The 15,898-nt window shown below is 41.4% G+C and overlaps 1 protein-coding gene across 3 annotated transcripts in view; it reads left to right on the top strand.

Moving 5' to 3' along the window:
* Window positions 1–15,898, top strand: part of BRF1 (BRF1 RNA polymerase III transcription initiation factor subunit) — a 175,639-nt gene that overhangs the window by 35,474 nt on the left and 124,267 nt on the right. Inside the window, exon 3 of one of the 3 annotated variants that reach the window (XM_055715148.1) lies at window positions 9,550–9,723. In XM_055715148.1, coding sequence (XP_055571123.1) covers window positions 9,630–9,723 — 94 coding nt within the window. In that variant the 5' untranslated portion in view covers window positions 9,550–9,629. Of the gene's footprint in view, window positions 1–9,549; window positions 9,724–9,747; window positions 10,321–15,898 lie in introns of those variants that run through there. The other 2 variants (XM_014278464.3, XM_055715149.1) reach the window with 2 other exon arrangements.

Genomic DNA, 15,898 nt, shown 5'->3' with positions numbered 1-15,898 from the left:
GCTGTCTGCTTCTGTGGTGTCCACAAGACTGAAAAATGGCTGCTCTCAGTTTTTACTCTTCTTTGCCTTGCAAAAGCCTGTGTCTGTGGGGAAGGTGCTAGAACTTGCTGTCAGTGAGCGGTAGCACAGCACCAGTTTATATGCTGTAAAGTTTTTCATTGCAGCGATGGATCCTTTTATATTCAGTCTTCATTTTTGTTTTATTTTAAAGATTTTGATAACTCTTACCAATAGGCAACAGAATTTTCTCCTATATTGCACTGTAGTCTTCAATTTTTCTAGCTGTGTAGATTGATGAGAGTGCATGTTAAATGCTTTTTGCTTTGTAGATTTGAAACAAATTCTGATCTTTCTCATAATGCTAGAATTATGGTTTTTTTAAACTTTTAAAAAGTGATCTTTTAAAAACTGTCAGATTATGTCATGAACAATTTTTTTTTCTTGCAGTGATGTAGAAATAGGTTTGGATGCTTGAAGGTAGTGCTTAGATCAGCAGTAATGCTGTGTGACAGTAGAAATGTTTCATTTCTTGTTGTGACAGGAGTAACAATTGGTAATTGATAAGTGCGGGGGAAAAAGCTTTATGTGTATATAGATACAGAAAAATCTCTAAGAATAACTGTCACTTAAAATGTAATTAAAAAAAATAAATCACTGCCCAAACAAAACAGAGGAAGATTAAAGCAAAGCCTAACTGATGGTGCTTTCAGAAGGAAATCTTGAGTGCTCAAAAGCTACTACTACCTAAAAGTTCTTGGGGTCTCAGATTTTTCTTTCTAATTCTGCTAATGTCAGATAGATAAAGGTTATGCTACATTAATCAGTTCTTGCCAGTAGTGCAGCTTTCCAGCTGTTTTGACTTTGAAACAGCTGCAAATCTTGCATGAGTAAAAAATTCGGTTAAAACTTTTGGATATAGATAAGTCTGTACTTGCTTGCTTCTAAAGTTAATCTTACACAACCTGAAGTGAAGCATTCTAATATACAAACAACTAATGAACCCGTTAGCATTTATTTAAACTGTGATAAGTCAGACTTTTGTGTAAGCTCACTTGTGTGAGAGGAGTGGCGAGGGCTGGGAGCAGTAGCAGGGAAGCAGGAGGAGGCGCAGGGATAGTGTGTATGTCTCTTTGACCCGTTTAGGCCGCAGTCTCACATTTGCTTTAAGTCGATCCACATGTACTCTGCTGCTGACAGCATTTCTCCTCGCCCCCAGCCTCATTCTGCTGCCGTTACGGCTTGGGAGGCTGCTTGTGGAGTTATATGAGGGAACTGGTCCAAATGAAAATTTTGACTTTTTGTTCCTTGGGCTGATGCTCAGCAGAGCAAGTTCCCTCATCTGTACCAGCATGAGGCTGCGTAAATGTCGTGCCGGAGGTGGGAACTTTGTCTGCAGCAGCAGCTTGGGCTTTAACTTGACTTAAAACTGTCATGATCCAATACCTTCCGATGCTAGTGAATCAACAGGCAGGGATTTTGTTGGTTTTTTTTATTTTGTTAGGTTTTCTTTTTTTTTTAATGTCAGCATTGCTACTTTTACTGTTCGTTGGCCTTTTTTGTTACAGGCTCACTGAGATAAAGCTGCTTCTCACTCATGGTATTGTGTGTGTTGCTGGAAATGCTCGGTGTGATCGCTGCAGCCATCGCCTCTGTTTCCTCCCTGCCTTCCCCCATTGTTTGCGCTTTAATGCCACATGGCTGTGGTTTCCCAGTTTGACAAGTAAAGTTCATTAAGGCCTTTACAAGCAAGAAGTACTTTAGATGGGCTAAAAAAAAATAAGCAGGGGTAAGAGAAACAAGCAAGCCACTGTGTTAAGGATGATGGGGCAAGATTAGTAACAGGTTAGGTGCAGCCCATGAATAAACTGTATGACTTCTAGTCTGTTGTTGAAGTGGGGGTGGCAGTTAAATGGATACTGGGAATGAAATGGCAGCGGTAGAAGTGCCACCTGTGAGGGAAGCAGAATTCCAGGAACTGAATGGAAAAAGAGGAACAGCTTACAATGCCAAATATTTTGGAGTGGGTAAGGCAAATTAATTTAAATGGCCAGTTGCTGTATATGCAAAGAGGCTGTCCATGTGGAAGTGGTATCATATAATCGGGGAATGGAAAAAGTGCTTGAGGAGGGGGGTGGGGGAAGTTTCGTGGGCGCTTTGTAGGCCTGCTTTGGCATTAATGGAATACAAGGGCCGATTTTGAGGGAATGAATACTTAAAGAAGTACAGATAAGTGCTGGGAAGAGATGTTAACAGCAGATTTTCTAGGTGAAAGAAAAGTAGCTTAGTATCAAATATTTAAGAAGTGGTTGGAGTAGTGACCACTATCTGAATTTTTAAGCCATTAATCTTAAAGATGCATGCTACTTCTCTTCAGCTGAATAGATGAGCGAACATTTGACATGCAATGGAAGGGCTTTACCGGGAGAGATGGGGAGCTGCACCTGGTAGTTGGGGCACTCTCATGGGAGGCAAAATGGATGGGACTGGATTGTTGTCAGCAGGCAAAGAAATTGTATACAGGTCTCTGCACTGAGATAGTCTGGTTCTGGCCCAAAGAAGATAAAGCGGAGGCATCAATCCTCCAGTAAACAGGTCTGGATTAAGCCTTTTTTTTTTTTTTAATTATTATTTTTAACAAGGATCAGTTTACTGATTTGGTTTTCTGTGTGTCCCCACAAGCAGTTGTGCTGGTGCAGCTGGTGGAGTATCACAGGGAAAAAGGGTCAGGAACTGTTTGTCTCTGCTGAGGTAGCAGGAACAGAGTGGTACCCTTGGGCAGCCCGTGAAGCAGGTCTGCCAGGTGACACAGGCATGGGGATGCATCAGTTTGGAGGGGGGCTGAGTGTGCACGGACCCCTGGTTGCTCAGCCCTGGGGCTGACACATCCTGGGGAAGAGCATGGGTCTGGGGATGTGGGGTGCACCTACGATTAGATGGTCATGACAGTGGTGATTTGAGGCTAGGCTGAAGTAGGCAAAAGCATGGGAATGAGGCCAGCATGTTCATCGCTTTCCTCATAGGCAACTAGGTGTTGCTGGGTATAACTCTTGGCTATCCTTAATAAAATTAAAGGTCTTACTGTGCTGGGTCAGCACTGCTGTAATGTCCTACAGTGCTGCTACTTTTACTGTTCGTTGGCCTTTTTTGTTACAGGCTCACTGAGATAAAGCTGCTTCTCACTCATGGTATTGTGTGTGTTGCTGGAAATGCTCGGTGTGATCGCTGCAGCCATCGCGTGTTTCCTCCCTGCCTTCCCCCATTGTTTGAGCTTTAAATATTTTCTTGTCTTTGATCATGGGATTCTACCCTTGATTAGGTTTCTGGGACTAGCCTTCATGAGGAAGCCCTGCTGATATTCCTGGACTTTCCTTGTTGTGGCTTTGTTTGTTTGTTTTACTTATTTGAAATACAAATAACATAGAAGCCTGGCATCCAGCAAAGAGCAGGAAATTCATTCAGGCTTTGAGCTGGGACTTGTGGAAATTGAAAGATATGACAAAGCATACAGGGATGCCCACACATAAAAAGTACTCTTCCCCCCCCCCCCTTTTTTTGGGAGCCTTTTCAAAGAAATAAAATTTGGGTTTTCACTCCAAATGCAAAATAAAATCTGCACATTAAATTCAGTCAGTAAAGTAATTCAAATTCTGGGAATGAATACCCAAGCAAAACCCATCCAAAACATTCCTTTTAATAGAATCTAGTGTTTGTTACCATAACAATCCTTTATATTTGTGTTGGGTTTTTTTGGGGGTGGGCAGAATTAGTGCTGTTTTAACATGACTCTACTGCCTGATTCAGGTGGTGCTAGTTTCCAGGGCCCCTCAAGCAAATTGGAGAAAGGGGGGAAAATCTGTATGCCTGGATTTTTATGATGCAGTTTAGTATCATAATAACTCGTTTAAGCTCTGGCTGTGTACTGCCTGTTATTTCCCTGGAAACTTATGCTTCATACTGAAAAGTACTACTTGGAAATAGCAATGTTAGAGTCTCTCTCCAACTGAGGGGAGGCTTGCAGATGAGCAGGCAGAAGCCAGATAAGAGTAATCTATAGCTGTCGCTGCTTGACATTACTGACTTTTAAGAGATCCAAAAAAAAGTATGATTCCTCTTGAACAGGGGAAGAGAACAAGATGTTTCTGTAGTAACGAGATCATAAAAGAAAGAAAATTGCTTTTAAAGAATGGGTCTGATTTTTTTTCCCCTCTTTCTATTTTGCTCCTATTTATAACTTAAGCTGCAGTTTTGCCATCAACTGCCTCTTGTGTAAGCATTTAATATTACCAAGATTTTCTGCAAATCTACTTTCGTTATAGTGATTTCTAGCCTACACATTTTGTTTTGTAATAACCACTGTTTCCTCCATCAAAAGAACAGAAGTTTTCTGAAATAAAAGGATAGTAGCATTCAGCGGTCCTATCTGAACTTGTCAGTTAAGGTCTTAGGTGCCAGTTCAAAACACTGAGGTTGGCATCAGTTGAGAAGATGACGGTGTCTCTTTCAGCGTACTGGGAGTAGATGAGTAGAAATGCTTTTTTTCAGTAGGCTTGGAACTAAAAACTGAAAAAGGCCTTTTGTTTTTAGATGCAGATTCAGGAGCGTGATAAACTTTACTACTTGGTAGCCTGGGAACTTGATTTTGTATGTTGCTTACAGAAGCATGAGCTTCTCTCTCTCCCCCTCCACCCTGATGCTATGATGAGCCTTTGAAAAATAAATGGGAACTGCCTGGTATGTGTCCTATGTGTCAAAAAATTTCTGTGTTTTCTAGACTTCAGTTCTTTTGCTTTTGAAAGGAGAATAATTTTACTTTTTTACCAGTGAGAGGAGGGGGAGGATTTTTGTAACCTTGCTCATGAGCTTCCCTGCCTTTTTAGAAAGACACTGTTCCTTGTCCTTTTCCCCAAGGTACTTAAACACCACTTTAATGCCATCACTAAATTGCAAGGGCAGCATGAAATGTAAGCTTTGACCTTAAAGGCTCTGTTTCTTTTGGTTTAAAAAAATAATCCCAGGATCTCTCAAAAACCTGTAAGGCTCAAAGGAGGCAACTCTTACGGCAAGTTACTAATAAAAGATGTACCTACTAAGAGACTTGTTTTACCCCTGTATATTTTGTCTTGCATGTTGTACTTTTGCCTAGCAATTTTGACAAAATGCAATACTGATTTCTGACTCTTCCACAAGATGATATTCCTTTATGGTACTGAGATAGTAGTTGCAAGTTTTTGGAGTAGTGTCCCACTCAAACTTCTTTTAAAAAAACTGTTCTAGTGGATAAAATGGAGAAGAAAGTAAAGAAGCTGCTGGTCTGAGTTTTGTTTTGCAACCCAGAGCACGACAGGGTGTAAAGGTGTGGCAGTTATGTTCTTTTCCATCCAGTAAAGCAGTTCAATTTGTTTGAGTTTGTAACACTGCGATGTAATCTAGTGAATACAGAATTAAGCAGATTGCTAATAAATTGCATTGTAACATTGGATATTCCTGCTGTTTTGGCTGAGATCATAAGGCTTGTTGCATTCTTGCAGATAGCTGAACCAGCTCACTGCACACTAGGACCATATGGTCAAACTGGCGGAAAGGGCATTAGCCAGCCGTTAGGGCTGATTGAAGCCACGCTGGTAGTCTAGAGACAAACGATAGAGACAGTCAGGCGATAAACAGCAAATGGAAGGTTATAAAATGCCACCCAGCTAGTGAGGAGCAGTGGGAGTTGGGAGTATGTTCAAGGGCTGATAGACATAATGCGGTATTGTAGGCTGGCTGGAGGGAGTTGCTCATCTTCCCAGCCCTGTCGCTTTTGCAGCTGCTCTGCAGCTCCTCCCTGCGCTGGCCATATTGCTGGGGGAGCAGCACGTAAGAACGTATCTGAATGCTTAGCAATGTTTGTGGCTACTGTGGCACAGTTAGGAGGACTCTTCATGTTGAGGACAAGCAGTATGAATGGGTATTTGATCTCTGCTCGTGTTTGTCAACAGTAACTGGAGCATTGGATACAGAATTTTATTTCGATCATTTATTTTACTATGCCCAGTTTCTCCAAGCATGAACATTTGCTCTTCAGTTACCAACAGGTTAAATTGCTGTATTTATAGTTAAATAAAATATTACGGAGATGCATTTTTCAGCCCTGGAAATGTCAGGTTAGAGAGATGAGCAGAAAAGGTTGCAAGTCACAAAATTACGTACTTTTGGTCATCATCTGACTGGGATGAGGGCACTGTACAGCAGTTTGGTATGGTACTGCTGTACTGGGGCGACAGCCATTTAGCCGATGCCAGCCTTTTCTTGGAGTGACCTCTTGAATGGAGATGCTGCTTGAATATGTGAAGGAACCAGAAGGAGCACAAGGTAACTTGTGTTCCCTGTGGAGAAATCTGGAGGCATAGTTGCTAATGCTGACTTTTGCAGCGATTTTTTTGTTGGTGTTACATAAGATACCAGAAAAATAGAATTTTGTTGTCATGTTAAATTTAAGGAGTGGGGGTGGTGGTGGGGGAACAACAAAGCTTTTGATCTTTCTTTAGTAAACAGGAGACTGGTTACAGAATGTAAATGTTTATCTTGGATGATGCTATAAGTAGTACATTTCTTTCTCTCTCCTCACAGATAAGGACAAAAACCAAGTTAGTCATCAAGATGCACATAATTTCTAAGATGTTTTTGTCCTGCTGTAAGTTGCTCGTTTTGGGGATCAACAGCAGTGTAACGGTTGTCTTATTTTTCCACAAACTATGACTGATGCAATGCTGCAAAGCCATTTGAGGGAGTACTAGCACACAGATTTAAAGCCTTCGTTGGTCTGCTGAAGACTGAGTAAAACATTCAAAGAAATAGCATTTCCTGAGTGGACGAGTAGCTTTCTGTGCTCTTAGGTCTCTTTGGTATTTGTCAGTAGACAATGACTGGTCACCCCTAAGGTAATTGCATTTTAAAAGATGGATGTTGGATGAAGAACTCAGCTAAAAAAACATATATTACTCAAATAAGCATACTGTTTATGTAGGATGGATTATGATGAATTATATTTCAACATTTGAAATTATGAAAAGGTTAAATACTCAAAGAATATTAATGGTAGTTCAGGGATGAGACTAGCTCAGTGGGAAAAATAGCTTATGAAAGAAATTATTTTCCAAATATCTTCCTCAATATTATTTTTTTTTCTGTTCTGGTATGATTTTGTTGCTAAAGTGCCCTCCGAGGTGTGGAGTCCTGAATGAGAGTGGTGTTCTTGGGAGAAGGATTGCCTCGTGATGGGGATGGGCCAGGGGAGTGCTGAGGGAGAAGTCTCATGGATGCTTGTGCTGTTCTTACTCTGCATCTCCAGCTCGTTTGGGCTGTTCTCTGGCATATGCCCAGGACCACATCAACTGCTGCTGTGCTGGTGGCATGGGAAGCTTCCTCATCACCTCTTGCACCACCTCTGCACCACCACCCTGGCCCTTGTGGAGCCTGGTGGGCCCTGCATACTGGTTCCACCATTAGCCCAAGAAGCATTCAGGAGAGCATGTGCCTCTTCCTTGGCATAGGAGCCACTGTCCTCTGCAAAAACTTTACTTAAAAGCAAAATTCAGACAACACTTAAAACTGCTGAAATTGTTTCTTTTTATCAGCTGCCTTTGTGGCTTTGAGGACATTGAATTGGACCATCTGTCTTAAAGGGAATGCTGCTCATTGCCCAAAATCTCTACAGGTGACCGTTCCTTGTGTCTTCACCTTGGCAGCCATGCATTGCAGAATACAACCAGATAAAATAAGTGATGGGAAGAGGCAGCTTTCTATAGCCTCACAGATCCACACTGGCCTCTTGAGTGGACTTGTTTGGGGAGGGGTTGCTCAGGGAAGCTGCTTTGATGCCACTGCAAAAATGAGTTTCAGTACTGAAGGCTAATAGCGTTATTATTTCTTTCCCCTCACAGATGAGTGCAAACTGATTCTTTGTTAGGGACATAAAAGTCTTGATTCTGCTTCAGCATACAGGTTGTAGAGTGGGAAATAAAATTCAGGGGAGAGTGACTGCTAGTTAGTGTCTTAGTTTTGGGAAGATGTAGCGTTTGTATTTGGGGCTGGTGAGCACCAGTCCAGGGCCTGCTGATGGCAGTGGAAAAACTGTTCGCTTTTTGGGCTTTGGATTACTCCAGATTTTTTTGTACCCATACCTCCTGTGGGAAGTGATATATCCTTCCTCTGTTATTTCGTCAACCACATGGGTTACACCTGGTTGACCAACAATGTGCCTTAAAGGAGATCCCATCGATGAGTGCACTAATTGCCACTCGTGGAGGGGGGAGAAGCTATCGCTTTGTGGCACCTCCTGCTTGGCCGGAGTCTCACTGACCCTGGCTGCGCGCCAGAGTCACCTTTTATTAAAGCTGAATCGAAGCAATGTCTTTGGCAGGAGGTTGTTGGGAGGTTAAGCATTTGTACCATGTTATTAGTGATGATGGTGTAGGGATTTGCATAAGATCGAGCTGGGTGGTCTGTGGAGGTGCTGGTGGTGTTGGGGTGAGCATCGCGTGGTGGCTGTGGCTGTCCGTGAGCAGTGGTGGCCGAGGCGCGTGGCGGGCGCTGTGCCCCCTGCAGCAAAGCCACTCATGACATCTCTCAAGGGAACAGATGAACGTTTCCTGTAAATACATGTACTGGAAACATCTGCCCAGCACAATGAATTAAAGGATTTTTCTTGATGTGCTGTCTGACCCCGTATGCAGAGAAGCTTCAGTGCTCTGTTTTCCTCATGACTTCCCCATCTTTTTCTTAAGTTGTCTTTTCAGCACACTCTTCTGAAGCTGGAGCTGTGAGGATGGACTGGATCTTGCTTCCCACATCTGTCCCAGCAGCTGTACTGCTTCCTGCCATGAATCATCTGAAATGCACTTTTTTTTTAATTGTTTTATTTAAGGGTGAAGGCATATTTGTTTTCCTGAAGCCACAGACTAACCTCGACAGTCTGGCAGCCAAGCCCTAAATGGGGGCTGGGGTGTGCAGGTGTTCGGAGGAAGGAAGGGCACCATTGGTGGTGGTCACGGGCATGCCTGGAGCAGAGCTTCTTTCCTGGTGGGCTTTGGCTGTGGTCAGAAGAACTGCAAACTTCATTGCTTCTTGGAGAGCTGCAGCAAAATGTCTCTGTTTGCATGTCAGTGTCAAACGTGCCATTCTGGCTCTCAGAAGTTCATTGCTGCAGCTAACCAAGTGCCAATTGCCAAATTATGTTGGGGGAGAGGGGCATGATCTTTTGTCTGAGAAGTCTTGGCCATATTTTTGGATCCTTTCTGGGGCTGATGTTTGTGGTTTTATTTTCCAGACCTCATTGATTGCATGTATTTCAATTCTAGCAGTCATTTAAGGCTTTTTTTTGTCCTGAGAAGCTGAGGATGTATAGTTCCTCCAACTTGAGAGGTTACTGTATTTCACGCGGAGATGAAATCCAAAATCCGCCCCCTCAGTTTTGTCTTTTAAAAAAACACTCCAAAAAAACCCCAACCCAAAATCACATTAACTACAAACTTGTTAAGCAATTTTTTTTTTCCTTGTTAATTTTTCTAGGGAAACGTCAGATTCACCACTTGGGAAACCAGCTTCAACTCAATCAACATTGTCTGGATACTGCCTTTAATTTTTTCAAGATGGCTGTGAGCAAACACCTCACCCGGGGGAGAAAGATGACCCACGTAATTGCTGCATGCCTCTACCTGGTGTGTAGGACAGAAGGAACTCCTCGTATCCTTTCATGCTTAAATAAATAAACCACACTTTTAGCAAGTCAACTATCCCAGTTAGACCTTGTTTCAGAATTTGAAAAGGTAAGTGTTTAGGAGCTAACTCTGTCTCTGTTGGTTTTTGTAGAATGAAGTGAATGGGAGTTTTTCCTGTATGTGGTTCAAGTAAAATTTTTCCTTTTCTCAACGTGCAATACTTATTATTTACAAGGAGCTTATAAATGTCACTCTGCCACACATCAATAACCCTAAATTTCTTCTTTCTCAACATTTTCTTCTAGTGTAAAGTTGCACTTTTCCTGTGCTTTGCTAGGGATTATTTGTTCCTGGTGTATGTTCTGTTTTGTTTTCCTTTTTTAAAACAAATGAAAATTAACCTCAAGCCTTCTGCAGTGTCAGCATTAAAGAACAGATATGAGTTCTAGTGGGTTTCCCATCAAGATGCTTGGATTACCTTCTTTTAATGCTTGTGGGAAGGACAGTATTGCTCCCATTTTAGTTTTGGGGAAAAAGCATTTGATAGATTCTGAAATTTGCTCAAAAATCATACAGGAGATCAGTGGCTGGAGGTGGGACTGCACACAGGCCAGATTTGCAAGTGAGTACTCCTTGCTCCAAGTCAGCTCTGTTTTTGTATTGTGGAAAGAACTTCATTAAAATCTATGTAAGCTTTAAATACTGATGACCATCCAAATTTGTTTGGGTTATAGTTTTTTCTTTTATGTTGTCTTTCAGTTGCTGGGATTTGGAGTTCAGTATCAAACAATTCTGTGTTATTTTAGTTCTTTTCTACTTTAAAGCTATATGTGCATATCGTCAGTATTCTGTTCAGTTTGATGCTTTCTCTAGGTTGCTGTTCTCATTCTGTATTTTACCAGTCGAACAGCTTAGCTTTCCTTTTAAGATTGAGATTATGTTTTTGTTTTAGTTTTGGAAACTACATTCAGTATTCTAAAATTAGTGCTTTCTGATAGTGGCTGTGGTCATTGCATTTCATGGTTAAAAAACAAAACTGGTTTTGCAGGAATAATGGAATTAAAAGGAAGACTTGCCTATTACATCGGTCTCTTCTAATGTATAGTCTCTGTGTGAACTTTGAACAGTATATTTATCATATACCATAAAGACTCTGTTGATTTAAAAGCATTACCAACAGTTTTTTTATGCCCATGTCACATTTTCAAAGTAATTTATTTACAGTCGTTATTTGATACTACTGAATGATAGCCTAGCTGTAATACATAAATCCATTTTCCCCCACTAGTAGTGACAAAAAAGCATTTGAAGCAGTATAAGCTGTAAGAGGCAAATGGGTACATTTAATGTAGCATCCATCTGTGCAGCAAGTATGACTAACTTTTCTAGCAAAAAAACCAAACCCATCCTTTGCTTGCTTAATATCCTTCTTTAAAGTATTTCAGTGTGTATCTGTTATGTGCAAGATGTGCTGGTCTGGTTGACGCTTCATGAATACCTAAATTCATTTCCCAACTCTTTTCATTAAGTGGAGGTCTTCTGTGATACTTCACATAAAATACTAGGAGTAAAGTATGAATAAGACTGCAAAGTTTCTGTATCAGTATCATAAAGTATTTCATGTTCGTTTGTACAGTTACTGTGCCACCTGGGAATCAAGAAGTACTGGTGCATGACTGTATGGCTTGATTTTGGTAGTGTTGATTTTTTAAAAATCCATTAGATTACTTAATTTTGTCGTTGTTATTAAGAATTTAACTATGTTACTTTGGGAGAGTGAGTTCAGCTTCTGCCTGTGTTCTGCTGTTTGGATGGTAGTTTGTTTCTGGCTTGGTGGTGGGGGTTTTTAGGGTGGGTTTTTTTAATATTTAAAGCTCAGTGTGGCTTGAAAAACAAATCCCAAATAAACGATGGATTCTGAACACTGAAATACAAGTTCCTTTTCTGGTATCTTGTCTGTTCATTAGAAACTTAAAAACCTGAGAGCCACAGGTGCATATTGCTGACCCTTGCAATTAAAATACGCCTAAGCCTCCACAAATTAATTATGATGATCATTACCAGTGTGTTGTCAGATCTAGGCTGGAAACAAATACAATACAGAAATGCACTACAGGAGGCAGGAGTGTTCCCAGGGCCTTTGGTCCAGAGGGACCAAGAGCAGATGTAGAGGATGGCATGTGACAGGATGCTTTAGCAAGAGTGAAGGTGCACGTTCAGGGTAATAAGCTTGCAGTTGTTCTGGGTCTTCTAGAGAAGCCAGCAGAGGATGGCACCCAAAGAGGAGAAATATACTGCATAATATACACTGTACAAAGGTCGTACAGTATTTGTAACACTTCAGGATTTATATATGCTGCTAAGGAGATTTACTGAGTTTAAAACATGTGTTGTCGTTGTGTTAAATACAGAACTTCCACAAAGAAATTGGGGAGAAATTTAGAAAAGGAAGTTAAAGACTGAAGATTGGTGGGTGTATTGTAGAGGAAGGAGATAACGTGGAAGAAGTAGTGAAGGGCGGCAGTATTCCCAGAGCTCAGAGACAGCAGCCTTGGTTTTGGGTGGCCCAAATGAAGTAGTAGAGTGACTTGCAAGCCATAGAGACATGATCTGGGAATGCATTAGTCTCTGAAGTAGACGACAACATATTTCTTAAAAATAGTAGCAGGAGCAAAGTCTGTATGTGGCCTGGGGAGGGAGTGACGGTGGGGATGTAGTCAGGGGCTGAAGTGGCAAGGAATGTTGTGCTCTCTCCAGTGGCAGAACCAAAGGAGTGGGAAGTGTGTGGAGAGGGAAAACAGAATTTAATTGTGTCTGCAAGTTCAGTTTGAGGGAGTGGAATGTATTTATCTGACATGGATATCTGCTTATTCTTCTTTTTTCATAACGTACATGTCGCCAGCCAGCCTCTGTGAAAATGTGAAGAAAATTGTAGCCAAGTCTGGTGCAGTCTATGCTTGAATAAACCTCAGCCAGAAACAGGAAAACATTAAGTTCTCCTTGGTTCTCATGCGTTGTTTAATTAATGCAAAAATGCAAAATATTCCAGTAACAAATCTTTTTAATCTGAAAAAAACAGCTCTAGAACTTAGAGAACAAAGAAGTTTATGCAGCTTTTATTGATAGATCTTTAGAAACTTTAATATATTATTTGAGATCTGAATTGATTTTAGATGTTTGTTTTTTATTAGCTTATTTGACACAAAACCCCACAATGCAGCAACTTTGACACAGCTTTTCATCTGCCTTGCTTATATTACTCGTCGGCATTAATGTTTTAAAGGGAAGATGGCTTACTAGCCATTAGCTGAATTTGGGAGGTTTTCCATCCTTTTGATGAGCTACCTATAAAAGCTTTAATTTATTATTCTCTTTATAAAATGTGTCTATATTATCAGTGTCAGAAGTAAAGGTATAATGCAAAAAATACATCTGAAGGAGATAGGGATTTTTAAATCCTCAAGTTTGATGGAACTGGTTGTTCCCCCCCTCCCAGGGGTTGAGGCAATGCTGAGCGTTTACAGTGACATCTGACTTCAGCTGGCACTGCCAGCGCTCTGGGCATTTCAAACTCAGGCTCTTAATTTGTTTCTTGGAATAGTAACAGTCCTCACTTGTTTCTCTTTAATGTTTTGAACAGCTTTTCCTCCCCTACATATGTCTGAATGGAAACAAAAGACTCTTTAGCTTGTCCTGCCATTCCCAAGGGAGAGAACTTGGGAAGAGCTGGGCAGGGTGTTTGAGTGACTTACGGGCTTGGCTGTAACCCGTGGCTGCCCTAGGGTCACTCAGGAACAATGAGAGCCTGGCCAGGATTTTCCAGGTGGGATGTCAGTTTGTTTTAATCAAGGAACATTTCATTCTGTTTGTAATCCTTTTTACTGTACACAACTGTTAGAACAACTGTACAACTGGCTGCTATTTTGTTTGTAAGATTTTCCAGCGCTACCACCCGGGTGTTTTTTTTTTACAGCAACATGGTAAATGTCTTTTATCCCACACAAATGCACCTTTATTTTACTGATTTGTTATTTTCCTTTGAAGCTCTCTGGAAAATGCACCCTTGTAAACCAAATCCTGTCTTGTTAGAGAATAGTAAACAAAACCTTTCCCACATGAGAAGAGTCCTCACAAAGTTGCCTCGCCAGCTATCTTGTGTAAATATTCCTCTGTTTGCCTTTCAGGAAGGTTTTCCCCCCCTCCAGTAAAGCTGATCAGTCTCGATGCTGGGGGGGGTTGCCGAGCCCTTCCCACCGCCCAGGGCTGGAGCAGCCCCCACAGGCTGAGGTTGCTCAGGTTATTCAGGTGGTCTTCAGCAGCTTTGTGTGGTGTCAGAGGAGAGAGGTGGGGTCCTCCTGGGGTCAGTCCAAGGCAGCCATGGGAGGCCTCTCTTCCAAGTTGTTTGCAGAAGAACCTTTCCATTAAATGTCGAATTAAAATAACATCTTAAATTTGAGCGCTGGGAGCAGAAGGCTGACAGGAGAAAGTTTGGTGCCTTGGTGGCTTTTATGTGTAAACTTGCACTGGGTGGGAAAGCATAAGGCGCTTTTCCTCCCCTGCTTCCTCTGCCCTGTGAACCTCCCTTTTGTTTGAGGGCATTGCAGGATCCCAGCAGGCAAGAAGGATTTAGGAAAAAAAAATAAAAATGGGCATCTCCTCACTGAATGGGGCAGTACTTTGTTATTTCCTATTTGTCTGAAGTACTTGTGCTTTATTGCCAAGCTATTTGAATGGCTCTTGGGTTAATGTGTTTATTTTCATGTCACAGTAAGGGAAGTTGCAAGTATTTATCTTCATTTCCAGGTGCAGAACTGAGACTGTGACACATTCAAAGTTACCCAGAAAATCTGTGATGGAGTAAGGAACTGGTCTCTTTAATCCTAGATTAGGCAGCAGTTCCTGAGCCTTTCTGCCTTGCTGGCCTTTGCAAGTTCAGTTCGGCTGGTTTCCTCTCGAGCATTAGCAGGCTCTGTTGGCTTCCATACTGTCTTGGGAAGCTTTGTATAACCTTGCCATGAGAGCCTTTGATGGATACATTCTTTGTTTCCCTACTAACACTTCAAGGTCTGTCTTTGCAAGGAAAAGGGCAAGACTTCCTTTTTTATTAGAAATGAAAAATTAGATCTCCATCAATCTTTTGACCTCTACTAAAACTTCCTGGAGCCAGCAGGCCCTAGTGTTCCCAATTAAAAAGTTACCTTTTGAAATTTAGGCTTTAATCAACAAAGTTTTAGAGCTCTGGTCAGGGAAGTTAATAAAACCAGTTTCTATTTCTCTTTGGTTAAGGACTTCCTTTTTAGCAACTGACCTTTTACTTTTGATTAAATAAAGTTGCATTCAAAACGTTTTGTTCAAGTGTTGAGTATGACAAGGACATAAGAGATTAAAAATGGTTTTTAAATTGCAGTTAAAATAGAATATTTACCAAAGCAAATTACTTTATTTCATTTCACCAGATTATTTTTTTTTGTGTGTGTGGTAAAGGACGCCAAGAACTTTCTTCATAGAAGGTTGAATAGAATAGATTATGTTCAGTTGGAAGGGACTTGCAACGATCACATAGTCCGACTGCTTCAGGGCTGACCAAAAGTTAAGGGCATTCTCCAAACACCTCTTAAACACGGACAGGCTTGGGGCATTGACCACCTCTCTAGGAAGCCTGATCCAGTGTTTGATCACCCCCTTAGTAAATAAATGTTTCCTAATGAAGCATTTGCTTGGGCTTGAAGTCTTGGGAAAGCCTTGTCCATTTCAAAATGAAGTTTTAAAATTGGAATGCTTTTGAGGGGATAGATTTTGGCTGTGAGAGTTTCAATCTGTTAATGAAGAATGGCCGTCTTAAGTCGGGTGTGGCTGGTGTTGCCCCATGTTATTTGCATCTATTGCCAAATAGTTCATGTGTTTGGTTATGCTTGGCTTGTGTGATCGTGCCCATTTGGTACCACAGGAGAAAATGCTGGAGACATAGCAAAGAGGGCAGCCAGGGACAGCAATAGAAATTTAATTTTAGCACCTTAATTTCTCCCCGTCATCTGTTCCTCCAGCCAGGGTTGGAACTGCTGAATTTCAACAGCAAGGCTCATGACCTGAAGCCTGTATATCCAGTCTCCTTTTCCGTGGAGTGAAGGAGAATCATGCAACTGGCAGTACTGCCCCACAGGTTTTTTTCATATGAAGAGGTACATCTAAAGCAAGCATGC

The sequence above is a fragment of the Falco cherrug genome, chromosome 7 (genome assembly GCF_023634085.1).
Source record: "Falco cherrug isolate bFalChe1 chromosome 7, bFalChe1.pri, whole genome shotgun sequence".
Lineage (NCBI taxonomy): Eukaryota > Metazoa > Chordata > Aves > Falconiformes > Falconidae > Falco > Falco cherrug.
Note: the sequence above shows the minus strand (reverse complement) of the source record. Positions and strands in the feature narration are given on the sequence as shown.